General features: G+C 47.7%; 2 protein-coding genes and 2 non-coding genes across 9 annotated transcripts in view; all 4 read right to left on the bottom strand.

Moving 5' to 3' along the window:
- Window positions 1–1,487: 1,487 nt before the first annotated feature.
- TOMM22 (translocase of outer mitochondrial membrane 22) lies at window positions 1,488–3,513 on the bottom strand. 2 transcript variants are annotated; one of them, XM_024761569.1, is made up of 5 exons: window positions 3,378–3,513; window positions 3,007–3,125; window positions 2,646–2,783; window positions 2,448–2,565; window positions 1,488–2,213 (listed from the first exon to the last, which is right to left on the bottom strand). In XM_024761569.1, the coding sequence occupies exons 1-5, from the start codon at window positions 3,501–3,503 to the stop codon at window positions 2,139–2,141; spliced, it is 576 nt and encodes a 191-aa protein (XP_024617337.1). In that variant the 5' UTR covers window positions 3,504–3,513; the 3' UTR covers window positions 1,488–2,138. The 2 variants fall into 2 exon arrangements, with proteins under 2 accessions (XP_024617337.1, XP_024617338.1); XM_024761570.1 differs by lacking the exon at window positions 2,646–2,783.
- A 4,165-nt stretch (window positions 3,514–7,678) lies between these two features.
- Window positions 7,679–7,751, bottom strand: TRNAD-GUC (transfer RNA aspartic acid (anticodon GUC)). Its single transcript has one exon. It is a non-coding gene; the product is annotated as a tRNA-Asp (tRNA).
- A 227-nt stretch (window positions 7,752–7,978) lies between these two features.
- Window positions 7,979–8,051, bottom strand: TRNAD-GUC (transfer RNA aspartic acid (anticodon GUC)). Its single transcript has one exon. It is a non-coding gene; the product is annotated as a tRNA-Asp (tRNA).
- Window positions 8,052–10,092: 2,041 nt separating this feature from the next.
- The window catches only part of CBY1 (chibby 1, beta catenin antagonist), an 11,708-nt gene continuing 4,435 nt past the window's right edge, over window positions 10,093–17,365 (bottom strand). For 2 of the 5 annotated variants that reach the window (XM_024761600.1, XM_024761599.1), the window contains exons 2-5: window positions 13,203–13,404; window positions 12,231–12,336; window positions 12,027–12,145; window positions 10,093–10,755 (exon numbers count right to left, since the gene is read on the bottom strand). In XM_024761600.1, the coding sequence (XP_024617368.1) occupies window positions 10,675–10,755; window positions 12,027–12,145; window positions 12,231–12,336; window positions 13,203–13,367 (471 nt within the window). In that variant the 5' untranslated portion in view covers window positions 13,368–13,404 and the 3' untranslated portion in view covers window positions 10,093–10,674. Of the gene's footprint in view, window positions 10,756–12,026; window positions 12,146–12,230; window positions 12,337–13,202; window positions 13,405–15,967; window positions 16,000–17,365 lie in introns of those variants that run through there. The other 3 variants (XM_024761601.1, XM_024761603.1, XM_024761602.1) reach the window with 3 other exon arrangements.

Raw genomic sequence — 17,365 nt, 5'->3', positions numbered from 1 at the left:
GCAGGCCTGACCCTGATGCCCAGTAAGGGGCAACCCTAGGCTTTTTGTTTTTCTGGCTTTTATTCCTTTTTGTTGGCCTTGTGCTGGGTTTGTTTACAAAAGATGTATTTTGTTTAACCAAATATTAAAAATGGAAAACTCCATACATAAATTTCATCTGTCTGAATTCTGTACATTTAAGAGTGAAGTTTAGTATGACGCTGCTTTGGAAGGAATTCGCTACCACCGGAAGTCATCTTGTGGAGACATACTGTGCTTTGGCCAGACCTCTCACTTCAAAAATCCAGACAAGATACTCACCGAGTAGGACTTGATTCAGAAAAAGCCCGAGACACTTTTCGACTTAATTTGTAAAACCTAGGCTCCACAACATGAAGAACCCTAACCCTAATCTTAAGTACAAGTTTTCTTTACTGACAAGCGACTGTTCTTCCCTGGTTAACAGGTGGAAGATTACGTATTTACACAGGGGACCTGGGAGGCCCGGCACCAAGTACGTAGCAGGATTCCGGGCCAGACTGACTAGATTGGAATTCAGATCAGGCGTTTTCTGTTCAGCCTGGAACAGATCACTTAGCCTTTCTGCGACTGTTCTCGTCTTCTGTAAAATGCGAATACTGCCACCTCCTGAATCGTGTAGTGTAGTTCCAGCAACCCGCATAAGGGACTTAGTATTGCTACTAGCACAACGCCAATAAAGATGTGTGTGAAATGGAAAAACCACAAAGTCCAAAGATAGGGCTACCGTTGGATTCACTGTCAATAGCTCATCAGCAATTACAATTGATCCTCAACCAGCACAGGTCTGAACTCTGGGGGTCCACTTACACGTGAACTTTTTTCAAGAAATACTACAGTGCCACGTGAATGTGATTGGTTGGACAGCAGACACACAGAGGGCCAATGATTTTTTAAAGAAATGCACAGGCTTTTGACTGCAAGGAGGGTCAGTTCCCCTAACCCCGTGTTGTTCAAGGGTCAACTGTATTTTCAAAAAGAACAAACCCAAGATGTTCTATTTGCAACCTTCCTACCCCCAGACTAGATAGCAATACTGTGTCATTCTTTGCAAGTTCTTTATAATTATTGTTTTTTCTTTTTTTTTTCCTTTGGCCGAGCTTCACAGCATGTGGCATCTTAGTTCCCCAAACAGGGATCGAACCCGTGTTGCCTGCAGTGGAAGCACAGTCCTAACTACTGGACCACCAGGGAATTCCCCCTTTATAACTGTATAATGTCACTGTAGACTGTGCAAGTACATGGACCCAATCCTTTGCTGGTGGATCTGAAACCGATTGCTTGAACTCAGAGAGGTTCTTGGTCAAAGATGAATTTTTTTTTACCTCTAGGAATTTAACTGACTTGGGCCTAGGGGATCAGTCAGTATTAAACGGTGGTGCTGGCTCAGGTGAGAGAAACTGTGAGGGGCTGTTTTCTTTGCCCTTCTAAAATGGTCTAAATAATTTCAAGGTACGTATGACGAGCACTTGGAAGACATTTTTGGTTGGGATCATTTTTTAATATTTAAATAGAAAAAGTGAGCACTGACTTCTTTTGCTCTTTTAGACACACACACGTCTAACAGCCGAAATATACAGAGGAAATTGAGCTCCTGCTCTGTCCTCCACAGTCCCCACGTTGTGGTTGAAGCTGTTGCCAGCCCTCTCTCTATCCTTTCCAACACACACAGGAATTCACAGCACAGCTGTAATGCATTCTATCTCGTGTGCACGTCCCTCCCCAACATCCCCATTCTTAAAAACCGAACAGTCGTCCATGGTCAGGGGCACATCCTTCCCGATGGCATCAGTTCCTACCCCACAACGGGATAGCGAGGAGATCTTCCGTCAGAAGTAATTTAGTGAAAGGGGTGGGATGGCCGGAGCTGGAGTAACCATCTGCATTGCTGCACTCTGGTATCAGAGTGAGGACAGAAGAAATGTCAGGAGAGCATGGAGGGCACAGTTGCAAGTGAGGAGTCTCTCCGTGAGACAATGTGGGGAGAATTCTCCCCACCAGGTTTAGATAAATCAACATGCCAAAGTTCAAAAAAAAAAAAATCCAATAATCAGCAGTTCAAACACTATTGAATTTTCAAACTTCTCCCACCAAGACAGGCCAAACACAGCAGTAACAATCTAGATCTTTCCAGGAAGTGAAGGTAGAGCCCCGGGCATTCCTCCTGACAGCCCTGTATTAGGCCCTAGAAGTATCTGGAAAAGAAAAGGAGGGGTGTAAGGCATCGTCCAGACCTAGGGCTCTCATTTCCATCATACCCGTCCGGGCAGACAAGGTCTATGAAAACAGTGCTGAGGGCACCGTCAGGCACCTCAAGGAGGGTGGGCCGGATCCCAATCCCTTCCGGCACACTAACCGCCCTACCCAGGTGCCGGAGGAATAAACAACTTCTGTCTCCGCTACTGGCAACAAGCAGGGTCTGGGCTCACCTGCCGCTGTTGCAGCTGCTGCTGTTGCTCCATCTGCAACTTCTCAGTCTCAAAGACGACCGGAAGAACCAGGATCATGAAGGAAGTGGTTCCGATCCACAGCGCTGCCCTGGAAAACCTGCGGAGGGAACATGAGCACGACGGCAAGACAAAACCACACAGCTTCACCAAGGACTCGCCAGTAACCAGATCGCTCACCCCGCGCCTTCCGGTGTTCTTGGCAGGCGTGTCCTACCCAGCTCCTGCACGGTGCTCCTACCGGAAGCCGGAGGAGCAGCTCTAGGGCCTGTACGTCTAGTGAGAGCAGTCTGAACGTCCTCCTGAGTTCTCACAGTGCTGCTTATACATGAATGATATCACATGATCTGAGGTGACCCTCACTTTACAGACGAGGAAATAGAGACCAAGAAAGGTTAAAGTAGCACCAGTCCAAGGTCACTCAGTGATCTAGCGGGCGGGCTGGCCTCCAACCCAGGTCTGCGGCTCCCAAAGCCCGTGTTCATTCAGGGCACCTCAGTCACCCCAGGCACACCCCAACGTCTTTGCCCTCGTCCCTTACCTGTACATTTTTTGAGCCACGAAGAGGGAGAGATCAAAAGTGGCTCCAGCCGCGGACCGGACTCTCTCGGGGAACATCTCCGTCAGACCCCACAGTCTCTCCGACAGAGTCTCATCTAACTGTGGTGGAGGAGGCGCGGATATGGGCCGAAGCAGCGGTAACCACCCCCCGACGCCGGGACATGCCGGTCTCCTGGAGCTAGGGCACCCCGGCCCCAGCGGAGCCTCACCCCGCCTCCCGGAGACGCCTCTGCTCGGACCTCTCCAGGCTCCGCGACGCGCCTTCGTCCCGCTCCTGCAGCACGCGGAGCCCTCACCCCCGCTCCCCGCCCGCACCCTCCCAGCCCCGCTCCGCCCCGCAGTGCCCAGTACCTCCTCGTCGTCTTCCTCCTCCAGCTCCTCCTCAGGCTTCTCGGCATCGCCTTTCGGAAGCAATTCTTCCGGGGACAGCGGCGCCCCAGGGCCCGCGGCGGCAGCGGCGGCGGCGGCGGCAGCCATGGCTGTGGGGAACGCCGGAAGCGGAAGAGAAGAGGCGAGTGCGGCGCCGACGGCGGACAGAGCCGCCCTTCCGGGAGCCGGAGGCTGGAGAGCTGGGGAAGAGCGCCGCCCTCTGGTAGGCGGGCTTCACCGGCCTTCAGCAAAGGGCGGCCGGGAGGTCGGAGAACGTGAGACACGTGGGAAACTTATTAAAGCCCTGAATCGGGGTGCGTCAGCGGTTAATTCTGTTCTGTGGGCTTAGGGTGAGCCCGAAAATCTGCATTTTAACAAGCCTCCCAGAGATCGCACATAGACAAACACGAATCCAGTTTCATTTCCCTGAGGGCTCTGTTTGGTAGGAGCAAATTAGAGATTTGGAGATGTATTGGTCTTCTGGGAAAATGTCAAGTAAACAGTCCCAAGGTACTAAAACAAAGGCGAGAGTGTACCAGGCACTGTTTGTGCGTGCGAAGGGCGGGGTTGGGAGGGGCGCTCATTTAATCTTTGCATCAACCCACTGAGGTGCTACTATCCCCATTTTTTTTGGCCGGGTCATGCCGCATGCAGGAACTTAGTTCCCCAACCAGGGATGGAACCAGTGCCCACTGCATTGGGAGCCTCAAGTCTTAACCACTGGACTACCAGGGAAGTCCCTATTGTCCCCATTTTAGAAATGAGGAGATTGAGGCACGGTACAGGGTTGCTGCAAGTATTTCTGGAGGATGGATTTCAAGATGTGGGTTTGCTGGCCAAAACGTATGAACATTTAAAATTTTGGTAGGTATTAGCTAATTGCCCTCGGAATTATTATATCACATACTTTCACAATAGCAAATGGAAGTGTCCTTTTCTCCACACCCTCCCCAGCATTAGGTATTATCCATATTTTCATACGATGGATGAAAATGCTCCTTTTTATAATGTGTCCCACAAGTTATCAATACAAGGGTAGTTTGATATACCTCTTTAGACAACTGACCATGGAACCGAAGAATCTCAGCATTGGACAGTCCTGATCCTTATCTGATACTTGAGAGACTTGTCCCGTGTTTACATATTCCGGGGAGGGGGGGTGGGGTTTGCACTTTCTCCAGATAGAGTCCTCAGTCCTCTTTATCTTTGGACAGGGCAGCTCTAACTACAAAAAGTCTTCATGTCACAAAAGGGTACCTACTGTCTGATTCCATTAGGTAAAGTTAAAAGGCAGGCAAAACCAATCTATGGTGAGAAAGGTAGTGATTCCCTTTGAGGAGGAAGAGGAGGTAATATTTGGGAAGGCAGGAGAGTTTCTGGGGTGCTGGTAAAGTTCTATTTCTTGACGTGTGTGGTGTTTACATGGGTATGCCCATTTTGGATAATTCGTCAGGCTGTACATTTATGAATTATACTTTTTGCATGTATTAAAATTTTTTTTTTAAAGTAGGCTTGAAACCAAGCAGGATCCTGTGGGTCCCTCCCGGGTACAAATCCTTTCCCTGTCCGTGTTTCTCGTTTGTAGGAAATCGGCTTCTTTCAGCTTCCCTGACCTTCCCTGAGTTCCAAAGGGCAGGTTCAAACAGTTGCTAATCAGGGAAGGGAGGGAAAGCAGAAACAAAGGAGGAGCCATCAAGAAACAGTGCAGCAATCCTGGTTCCTCAAGAGATATACATAACCTTTGGGTTCTTCTGCAGGAACTAAGGTCCCCACGCAGGTGGAGGATGGTAAACTCAGGCTGAGAGCAAGATTCCTGCAGCACCCCCCTGTTACCTCACCACCAACCAATCAGAAGAAAGTCTGCACACAGTGGAAGATAAGGAAGACTCTGACCCTCTCCCCCAAATGATTCTCCCAGAATCTTTGGAGTCCGCCTTCTCCCCAGGTTGCTGACCTCCTGAATAAAGCAAGCTTTCCAACCAACACTTGTCTGAGTATTGGCTTTTGAGCAGTGAGCAGCTGAACCAGAGTTAGTAACAGGCTAGCTCTACATAAATGCAAGGGCAATCAAATGCCAATGGCTTTTGATTCTCTTATGGGCTCTTTTAAGAAATGCTGGAAGAACAAGACCCTTTTTTTAAAAAAAATTACTTATTTTAGCTGTGTTGGGTCTTCGTTTCTGTGCGAGGGCTTTCTCTAGTTGTGGCAAGCGGGGGGCCACTGTTCATCGCGGTGCGCGGGCCTCTCACTATCGCGGTCTCTCCTATTGCGGAGCACAGGCTCCAGACTGCAGGCTCAGTCGTTGGTGGCTCACGGGCCTAGTTGCTCCGCGGCATGTGGGATCCTCCCAGACCAGGGCTCGAACCCGTGTCTCCTGCATTAGCAGGCAGATTCTCAAGAAGCCCCTAGACCAACACTCTTGAAGGGTAGAGAAGGCAGTCTTACGTGGAAACTACAGACATCATTAACTCTGATGAAATGAAATTCATATTTTACGGCAAGACAAGAAAAATTTAAACATAAAATCTTTCTCTGCCTGTTTGGGCCTCCTCCCTCCCCTTTAGTGTGTATTATGCACCTGCATTAACCAGACCTCCTTAGGAGATAACCTTCCTTCTTGTAAAAGGCCATGATGACCCATGACCCGCTACTCCCTGTGTACATATAGATCTGGATTGTGTAAACTGTCAATAATACGTCATTTAACATATGGCACTCTGTCTCAAAACCTTATATAACTGTGCTTTGACCTCTAACAGATGGAAAAATTCTCAGAGCTGAGAGGCTTTCTCCAGGTTATAATCCTCAATTTGGCTCAAATAAAAGCCTCCATTTCTTTCTTAGATTGACTGATTAATCTTTTTTTTTTCCATCGACAACTCCAAGTGGAAAGTCACGAGGCTAATATGAAGAAATTTTTGGAAAACTTTGACCAATTAATTTTGTTTATATTCACAAACAGTACATGATTTTTTAAAAAAATCCATGTTTAAGGCTGAAAGATCTCTTTCAATATTTATAAAATTGTCCAAGGATAAGAAAAAATATTGGGAATCATGCCATGCAGAGTATTCAAACCTTAGGAATAGATGTGATGATCCAGAAAAGGCAAAGTGAGAAAGACAGAGCCCTGTGGAATCAGACAGGTCAGGGGTTACTTAGTCAAAATCATAGACAGAAAGTAGAATGGTGGTTGCCAGGGGCTGGCAGGGAGGAGGAGATGGGGAGTTCGTTTTCGATGGGTATACAACAGCTTCAGTTTTACAAGATGAGCAGTTATGGAGATGGGTGGTGGTGATGATGATGGCTGTACAACAGAATGAGTGTGCTAACATTACTTAACTGCTTTAAAATAGTTAAGATGGTAGATTTTATGTTATGCGTTTTGCCACATAAAACAATTTAATTAAAAGCAAAAAAAAAGAGAAGAAAACAGAACAACTATCCCCCCAAAAATCCCCCAAAGGGGCGGGGAGGGGCACCTTCTTCCCCCAAATCCAAGAGATTCGAGGAGGAGCTGCTGCAGATGAAGAAGGGAAACCTTCACTGAAGGTTTCAAGGGGAAATGCTCAGTGGCAGCAAAGAAGACATATGGTAAGATTGATGCCAGCCCAGGGGCCTCAATCGAGGCACAAGTAAGGGTGCCATCAAGTAAGTGCTAATGTCTCATGCTGGGCACAAAGCTGACTCTGCCATCTAGATGATGATGAGGTGTTCTAGAAACACCCCCCTCCCAGCTCCTCTCATTCCCTACTCCTCAAGTCCATGGTTTCCACCTTTACTGTTCCTGTCTTGTCAGAATGTGAAACTGGTAATATAGTATAGTTCCTAATTCGGTTCGGTGTGGGGCGTAGATCCCTTTGAGAATTTTACAAAAGCTGTAAGTACTCCCCCCAATAAAACATACACATTAGCCCATTTCTGTACAATTGTGCATATGGATCCCCTTGTTAAGCCTCAAACTGTTAAGGTTTCCTCTGATTTGTTTGCACTCCCTCCCTCACACCCGCAGAACTTTCAATCTCAGCTCTTCAGTAACAGTTCTCCCCTTATCTGACACTCAACTCAGAAATTTACAAAACCGCTGTAGTGATTACAAATGATAATGTCAAGTAGACAGCACTACTTACTTGGGTGCCCCCAGAAGTAGTAGATTTGCTCAATAAAGGCTTTGAGGAGGAAGTATTTTAGGCAGAACCTAATAGATGTATCGGACAAAAAGGTAAATCTTTACAGTATGTAGCATTTTTTTTGGCCATACCGCCCAGCTTTCAGGATCTTAGCTCCCTGACCAGGGATTGAACCTGGGTCCTCAGCAGTGACAGCGCAGAGTCCTAACAACTGGACCACCAGGGAATTCCTGAAAGTACGTAGCGTTTCAGTGCGGGGGGGAATAAACCAACAAAGGTTAGGGTGGTGACATATAGCTGATGCTTTTTCCTATTTCTTACAAATTTCCATTAATAGGATTATCCTTGACTCAGATCATATAGATGTATCGGACAAAAAGGTAAATCTTTACAGTATGTAGAATTTTTTTTTTCTTTTTTTTTGGCCATACCGCCCAGCTTTCAGGATCTTAGCTCCCTGACCAGGGATTGAACCTGGGTCCTCAGCAGTGACAGCGCAGAGTCCTAACAACTGGACCACCAGGGAATTCCTGAAAGTACGTAGCGTTTCAGTGCGGGGGGGAATAAACCAACAAAGGTTAGGGTGGTGACATATAGCTGATGCTTTTTCCTATTTCTTACAAATTTCCATTAATAGGATTATCCTTGACTCAGATCACACACCACATCCATCAGCAAACTTACAATTTGATGGTGGGCTCCACCTTCAATTCCTGCCTAGAATCTGACCACTTCACCTCCTCTGCTGCCACTTCCCTGGTCCCAGCCTTGAGCTCTTCAGTCTGTTCTGACCCCACAGAAGCCAGAGGGATCTTTTTAAGTCAATCAGACCATTCCTCTGCTGAAACTCACCAATGGCTTGCTTCCCTCATCACCCCAAATACATGTCCTCCTTCACTGCAGAGCTGTCCCACATGGCTGCAGCCCCCTCAGGTGCCAGTGCTGGTACAGAGGGGACCAGGACCCACGTCACTATGACAACCAAACGTGCCCCTCCTGACGCCAAAGGTTTCAGTCCTAGCTCCTTCCCTCCCAGCTGTATCACCTTGCTGGGCTTGTTTCTTCATCTAAAAGCAGGGGATGACGATAACAAACTTGAAAAATTCTCACGAGAATTAGAAATATAGCCCTTCTTTGGTTTATGTCCCAATAAACCCATCATAAGTTAAAAATATAAGTCGAAAATGCATGTAATACCCCTAACCTACCAGACATCGTAGCTTAGCCAACTTACATGTGCTCAGAACACTTACATTAGCCTACAGGCGGGCAAAATCATCTAACACAAAGCCTATTTTACAAAAAGTGTCGAATATCTCATGTAATTTTTCGGATACTGTACTGAAATGAAAAACAGAGTGTTTGTCTGGGTCCAGACTGGTTTTAAGCGTGCTGATTGTTTGTCTGGGTCCAGACTGGTTTTAAGCGTGATTGTTTACCCTCGTGGCTGCGTGCTGACGGGGAGCTGCAGCTCACTGCCACTGCCTCACATCATATTGCATTTTGCTGGCCCGGAAAACTATCAAAATTCAAAATTCGAAGTACAGTTTATACTAAATGTGTACCACTTTTGTACCACCATAAAGTCGAAAAATTTTAAGTTGAACCATCATAAGTCAGGGGGACTGTCTACAGATGTCTGGCATCCAGGGTGCAGGGTAAATGGTTGCTAATGGTACTGGTCTAGGAATAAGCAAACTCAATTGCGCCTATTATCTGCACCTGAAGATTTACACCCTCATATAACATTCTTTTCCAATGTCTTCTGAATTAGTCTCTCCTATTATCAGGAAGGAAGGTTACGGGCTGGGGCTACAGATCATGCTTCTCTATCCATCCCCCATGGAGCTGGCCCTGAGGGTGGCCTACGCACAGCAGCCTCCATTTGAGGCAGCCCCTCACCCAGCTCCCCTCTTTCAGTATGGGCTGGGAATCAGCGGGCTCCCACACTTCCCCTGTCTGATCCTAGACCAGTTTCTGAACCTCCTGGGGTTTGCTTCCTTATCTGCCAATAGGCGTGCTGACTGAGAGGGCCTGCTCCACAGGGCTGAGCTGAGGAGGAAATGAGAGTGTGAGCAACATCCTGAGCCCTGTCCAGGTGGGAAACAGGTGTTCTGACCTTAGTAGCCATCCCTGGTCTAAAGCCTGGGGCTCTGTGTCCCCACCCTCAGTGCCTTCCCCCTTGACTTTGGAAGCTCGACTCCCTCTTACTGCCTTTGGCTGGCTCCCTCGCCCAGCCAGAGAAGCCCAGCTCACTCAAAGACACAGATTCCCACTCCAGGAAACCAGGCCCCCATCCCAACCACTCCGTCCCTGCCCGGTCCAGGCTAGTTCCAACACCCCGAAAGAGGAAGGCAGGGGAATCTGAGCAGAGAGACTGCTCTGTTCCAGATCAGCCTCTGCTGATGCCCAGGAAGCTGGAATGCTGCTTCTGCAACGGTGACCTTCCCCCACAACCTAAAAGTTCTGTCTTTGGATGGAGCATCGGAAGCTTAGAACCCAGCCTCCATTACTTACTTCTTCGAGAACTGATGTTTCTTTTCTCAGTCACTTTGGCCGGAGAGAGATTATAGAACATCATTTAATTTAAAAAAGTAGGGTAGACAGGAAAGTAGCACAAAAATATAGTGTTGCCGTGGGAGGTCGGTGCTTGCTGCTGAGAAGCTGAAGCCAGAGGAGGCTGTGGATTTGGGGAACAAGTATTCTTTAAAGGAGGGAGAGAGTGGCCTGAAGGGCAGAGAACCAGGAGACCTTCTTATCTGAGACCCCTAACAACAAGGCTCCGCACACCTGATGCCACACCACACACAACAGTGTGAGGGGATGATACGATGAACTCCGTCCAATAAGCGCGAGCCTGGGCCACGGGCGTTTGTGTGTTAAGTAACTGGAGAACACCAAAGGTCTCCGTCACCCCAGACCTCCCTGAGGAGGCCTCCCTGTGCTGTGAAGCACAGGACTGGCCTGGAATCCACTACGTTGTCGCCTTCCTACTGCCAACCTAAGGGGGCCAGTGCCTTTTGGCCCCATTATATGATACTCTCTCCCAGGACCTAATCCACTAGTTTGGTTAAAAATTCCCTCAGCCACATCCTCCTCTTCTGACGAAGGGTTTCCCCGTGTGCGCCTAACGGGTGGCTTTGGGGTCTTCATTTTCTCCGCCGGCTGACACTCTTCAGTTCATCCAGCTCCTTCTCCATTAAGTGGGATTCAGCAGTGGTCTCAGAGAGCTGGAAGTAGAGCAGCAAACCGTTATAAAGAAGGACGTTTCTGGGCTACGTTTCAGGTCGGCAAGGCCAGCCCTGCGCGCTGGGAGAAGCCCCATGGCATTTCCCTTAACGCTGCCGGCAGCCTCCACGATGGGAACCCCTTGGTAACTGGGCAGAAAGTAACCTCCTGATGACCCAGGGCCTCAAGCACTTGAAGAACATTCACCATCCATTCTATCAACATTTTTGATCACCTAGGGCTGCGTGGCACTCACTGTGCGAAGGACACCAGGTTTCAGGGGATGAAAAAGGCAAATATTGGTGATTTTAAGGTTAAAGGACTAAGGTCTAAGTTGCTTCTGAGTCGTGGCTCACATAAAAACGTTTAAAAAAGCATGCCACTTCCCGCATCAGAATCCTTCAGTGGTCTTTAGAGGAGAGGGTGGAAGACACTCCAGGCAGGGATGGAGAGACACAGACTCCAGAGGTCAGCTTACTGTGAAACAGAGGAGCTGCACTTCCTGAGCAAGACACTATTCCAAGAGCTTTGCTTATATTATTAACTCACTAATGAGGTAGATCCTACTATCGCGCCCATTTTATTGCTGAAGATACTACGTTTCTTACAGATACAGAGCAGTTAAGTAACTTGCCTGAAGTCACACAGCCAGTGGTGGAGCTGGGCCAGGGACCTGGGCAGTTTAGCTCTAGACACCTGCTCTTAACCACTGCAGTGTGTGCTCTGCTGCCTCTCAACCAACCGTCGCACACAGCCCTAGGCTCAAAAGGTTGTTGGGTTTTAAAAAGCCACAGGAAACCGATGTCAATGCAGAGAGTGCCCGTCGGCAGGTCTGCGCGGGGCACTGACTAATTGCTGCGTGGTGCAGGACCTCACCCAGCCCGGAGCAGGCTGTCCTTCTTCCTGAAGGCCTTCATCCCAGCCTCCATTCCCACCTTTATCTTTCCACATTCAGCTCAAATATCCCTTCCCCTGCAACATCCTCCCGACTGGACAGAATGAATCTCTCTCTCCCATGTGTGGATACCAGGCCGTGGAAAGACTTTAATCACTGCCCTTACCATGAGGCACTGTCACTATGTTTACTGTCTATCTCCCCACTAGACTGGGAGCCCTGGAGGGTGGGGACTGTGTCTGATTTGGTTTTGTATCTTTGGATTCACAGCAATGTACCTGAGCAAACTGGCACTCGAGAGGTGTGGGCTGGCTGAAAGGACTCACAGTGGACCTGCCTAAAGAAAGCCAAGGCTTCCCTGCCCACCACCCTCCTCACCATGTCCAGCAGGATGTCCACCTTCAGCCGCAAGAGATTGTTCTCTTCCTCCAGCTGCTGGTTCCGCCTCCGGAGGCGCTGGGCCTCCCTCCGGTCCACACCTCCACTAACCCCTGTCTCTGGTGGAAGGACACAGGCAGCAGTCACAAGGCGGGGGTTCCTTCCACCATCTTGCTGGGCAAAATGGTAGGAAATGCAGCCCACCTGCTATCCACTGGCCGTTTTCAAACTTCAGGCTCTGCCCGGCCAGGTTCATGGTGGGCGTTCCATAGTCAAGGCCCAGCTCCACCTCCCGGGTCGAGCGATCCAACTGTGGGGGAGACGCGCATGTTGGCTTCGGGAGGCCGGAGCACAGGGGCTCGAGGCCCAGCACCTCTTCTGCTAACGGTATGATCCCAACAACTCATTTCTTCTCTATAATCGTTACCAAGCACATTTAGTAACTGTTTTTAAGTCAGGAAATTAAATAAGGTACCCCCAAAACTTTTAAACTGTAAGAGAGAAGAAACGTACAGCTTCATACCATAGATATTTTCTGGAAAAGCTATATATGCTGAAATTTGTAAACTGAATTATTTCGTATGTACAGGGCACTTAGCAGTTTAAGAAATCCTACTGTAAATTTTGAATAAAGTGAAAAATTCTTTTTAAATGTAATAAGCCCGAGCTATCATTTGTTTTTTATGGAGCTACGTATGTCCTGGAAAAGGCATAAAATGCTAAGGCCCAAGGAGTAGTAGCAGCTGTTCTTTAATGTGTTTTTCAGTGTTTCTACAGCTCACTGAGCGCCCACCCTGCACCAGGACTGGTACTGGATATACAGAAATGAATGCAACCCCTCTGCCCTCAAGGAGCTCAGAAACTGTCTTTGGACCTGTGATATATCCTTCTGAACGCTCTTAATGATAGCAAAACATCATCCTTTGAGAATAAATTTGATTCTAGAGCTATAAATTTGATCCTTTGATAAATTTGAGTAAAACTGATTCCTGGACAAGTCTTGGGAGTCAAGTGAAGTCAAATTGGATAACATCATTTGGTCCCCAAAATGATAATGAGGACGACTACCTTTTAAGGTTCTTCAACAAGCTCTGACAATAATTCCCAAAGGAGTTTAAAAATGTTTTCAGCAATAACAATAATATGAATTAAAAGGATGCCCTCCCACGAGGATACCTCTGGAGGACCACACTTTCCATAAGAAACCAGGCTCGATGCTCCAGTCACGCTGCACACCAGGTCGAGCCCCGTGCTGACACTCACGTTATGCAGGTTGGAGAGAGACGCAGACTTCCGAGGGGGCGTCTTCTTCGGACTGAACGTACTCCCAAAGAGAGGCATCTTTGGCCTGATGAAGGAAAGTCAATGCTTTCTTCTCCTAGGGTCAGAAAAAGTCAGGGATACAAAGAGTTGGGTCAGTGACCTTGTGCCCCATCCCGGAATCATGAAAACACACATCTCATCACGTGGCCATTAACAATCCTGGGTGACAATCCTCAGCTCCCACGTGCTGAGTGCTCACTATGTGCTAGGCATAGTGCCAAAACCTTGGCAATATCTCAGGCCTCACAACCACTCTTCGTTTAGTTCCTCTTCCTATACCTATTTGACAGATGAGGTTTAGAAAGACTAAGGTCCTAAGTGTGAGTGAGTATTAGAATGCAGGTCTGTGTGGCTCTACAGTTCATGTTAACCACAGGCAAGTGCCTAACTGGCCTGTCTTAAGCTTTGTCACAAATTGGCATCACCAGATTTACACTCTGGGGCAAGGCATGTGATCCTACTTATTCCTGAACACTGGTAAGACTCACAGCTAGGGCAACAGCTTCTATATACACTCCATTTTCAAGAAATGAAGCCTTTCCTGGGACTTGCCTTTTTTCTTTTTTTTTCTTTTTTTTTTGTGGTACGTGGGCCTCTCACTGTTGTGGCCTCTCCCCTTGCGGCGCACAGGCTCCGGACGCACAGTCTCAGCGGCCATGGCTCACAGGCCCAGCCGCTCCGCGGCATGTGGGATCTTTCCAGACCGGGGCACGAACCCGCGTCCCCTGCATCGGCAGGCAGACTCCCAACCATTGTGCCACCAGGGAAGCCCCCCCCCTTTTTTTATTGGGTTCTTTTTAAGTTTTTTTCATTTTTCTTAAAATTTTATTTATTTATTTTTGGCTGCATTGGGTCTTCATTGCTGAGCGCGGGCTTTCTCTAGTTGCAACTCCTTGTTGTGGTGCATGGGCTTCTCATTGCAGTGGCTTCTCTTGTTGTGAAGCACAGGCTCTAGGTGCATGGGCTTCAGTAGCTGTGGCACAAGGGCTCAGCAGTTGTGGCTCACTGGCTCTAGAAAGCAGGCTCAGTAGTTGCAGCGCACGGGCTTAGTTGCTCTGCGGCACGTAGGACCTTCCAGGACCAGGGCTCGAACCTGTGTCCCGTGCATTAGCAGGCAGATTCTTAACGACTGCGCCACCAGGGAAGTCCTATTGGTTCCTCTTTGATTAAAGAAGTTCTTAATTTTAATGGGATCTAACTTATCAAGAACTTTTTTTAATGATTAGTGTTTTTGTGTCCTATTTAAGAAATGTTTGCCTAAGGTCACGCTATTTTCATATATTAACTTTTGGAAATTTTCTTCTTGCGGCTTTCACATTTAGGACTACGACTCATCTGCTATTAACTTCTGTGTGCCGTGTAGGGCAGGGTCATGGTTCATTTCTCCCCATGTATTACCCAATTTTAATGTGTAATACACAAATAGCTTAAAAAGATTCCCTCGGGCTTCCCTGGTGGCCCAGTGGTTGAGAGTCCGCCTGCCGATGCAGGGGACACGGGTTCGTGCCCTGGTCTGGGAAGATCCCATGTGCCGCAGAGTGGCTGGGCCCATGAGCCATGGATGCTAAGCCTCTGCGTCCGGAGCCTGTGCTCCACAGCGGGAGAGGCCACAACAGTGAGAGGCCTGTGTACTGCAAAAAAAAAAAAAAAAAGATTCCCTCTAAAAAACTGTAGACTGATGGTAACAATAATGAAAGCACAGGTGAGCAAAAAGAAAGATCCACAGCTCTCACTTTTCCTACTCTTAGGTATAAAAATCTTCCTTCACCACATTATGAGATAGAAATAGTAATGAGTTTATCATATCTGACATGAAGTTGGCCAAAAAAAGAGGGAATTTCTCAAGACTATCTGAAACAAGGTTTTATGTCAACTATCATTAAACGATAACTCAAAGTAGGAATTCATCACAATTAGCAAGATATATATTCAATGAGAAAACGAAGAAGAAATTCTGTGCTGTTTTCAGTGATGCAGAAATTAACATCACTAAAATTAATGATAAAAGTTTAGAAGCTTCTTTGGAAGCTTTACAATACATATATACACTGTACAGAAATATATGCATAAACGACTTATAAATAAATAAATAAGACATTTAGAGGTGTGTGCTCATGAGAGTTTTACTGGTGTGTCTTTGTGATTAAAAACAGTGGTAGAGGGCTTCCCTGGTGGCGCAGTGGTTGAGAGTCCGCCTGCCGATGCAGGGGACACGGGTTCGTGCCCTGTTCCGAGAAGATCTCACATGCCCCGGAGCGGCTGGGCCCATGAGACATGGCCGCTGAGCCTGCGAGTCCAGAGCCTGTGCTCCGCAACGGGAGAGGCCACAAGAGGCCCGCGTACCGCAAAAACAAACAAACAAAGAAAACAGTGGTAGAGAGCCCTGAACCAAGATGGCGGAGTAGAAAGACGTGCTCTCACTCCCTCTTGCAGGAACACCAGAATCACAACTAGCTGCTGGACAATCACTGACAGGAAGACACTAGAACTCACCTAAAAAGATACCCCACATCCAAAGACAGGAGAAGCCACTATGAGACGGTAGGAGGGGCGCAATCACAGTAAAATCAAATCCCGTAACTGCTGGGTGGGTGACCCACAAACTGGAGAACACATACCACAGAAGTCCACACACTGGAGTGAAGGTTCTGAGCCCCGGCAACGGGAGGAGGAATTCCTAGAGAATCAGACGTTGAAGGCTAGGGGGATTTGATTGCAGGACTTTGACAGGACTGGTGGAAACAGAGACTCCACCCTTGGAGGGCACACACAAAGTAGTGTGTGCATCGGGACCCAGGGGAAGGAGCAGTGACCCTAGGGGAGACTGAACCAGACCTACCTGCTAGTGTTGGAGGGTCTCCTGCAGAGGCTGGGGGTGGCTGTGGCTCACCATGGGGACAAGGACAGTGGCAGCGGAAGTTCTGGGAAGTACTCCTTGGCGTGAGCCCTCCCAGAGTCCACCATTAGCCCACCAAAGAACCCAGGTAGGCTCCAATGTTGGGTTGCCTCGGGCCAAACAACCAACAGGGAGGGAATCCAGCCCCACCCATCAGCAGTCAATCACATTAAAGTTTTGCTGAGCTCTGCCCACCAGAGCAACAGTCAGCTCTACCCACCACCAGTCCCTCCCTTCAGGAAACTTGCACAAGCCTCTTAGATAGCCTCATCCACCAGAGGGTAGACAGCAGAAGCAAGAACTACAGGCCTGCAGCCTGTGGAACAAAAAACATATTCACAGATAGACAAGATGAAAAGACAGAGGGCTATGTACCAGATGAAGGAACAAGATAAAACCCCAGAAAAACAACTGAATGAAGTGGAGCTAGGCAATCTTCCAGAAAAAGAATTCAGAATAACGATAGTAAAGATGATCCAGGACCTCGGAAAAAGAATGGAGGCAAAGATCGAGAAGATGCAAGAAATGTTTAACAAAGACCTAGAAGAATTAAAGAACAAACAAACAGAGATGAATAATACAATAACTGAAATGAAAACTACACTAGAAGGAATCAACAGCAGAATAACTGAAGCAGAAGAACAGATAAGTGACCTGGAAGACAGAATGGTGGAATTCACTGCTGCGGAACAGAATAAAGAAAAAAAGAATGGAAAGAAATGAAGACAGACTAAGAGACCTCTGGGACAACCTAAATGCAACAACACTTGTGTTATAGGGGTCCCAGAAGGAGAAGAGAGAGAGAAAGGACCAGAGAAAATATTTGAAGAGATTATAGTTGAAAACTTCCCTAACATGGGAAAGGAAATAGCCACCCAAGTCCAGGAAGCGCAGAGAGTCCCATACAGGATAAACCCAAGGAGAAACACGCCGAGACACATAGTAATCAAATTGGCAAAAATTAAAGACAAAGAAAAACTTACTGAAAGCAGCAAGAGAAAAACGCCAAATAACATACAAGGGAACTCCCATAAAGTTAACAGCTGATTTCTCAGCAGAAACTCTACAAGCCAGAAGGGAGTGGCATGATATACTTAAAGTGATGATAGGGAAGAACCTA

The sequence above is a fragment of the Neophocaena asiaeorientalis genome, unplaced genomic scaffold (genome assembly GCF_003031525.2).
Source record: "Neophocaena asiaeorientalis asiaeorientalis breed wild unplaced genomic scaffold, Neophocaena_asiaeorientalis_V1.1 scaffold473, whole genome shotgun sequence".
NCBI lineage: Eukaryota > Metazoa > Chordata > Mammalia > Artiodactyla > Phocoenidae > Neophocaena > Neophocaena asiaeorientalis.
This window is presented reverse-complemented; position numbering and strand designations above follow the sequence as displayed.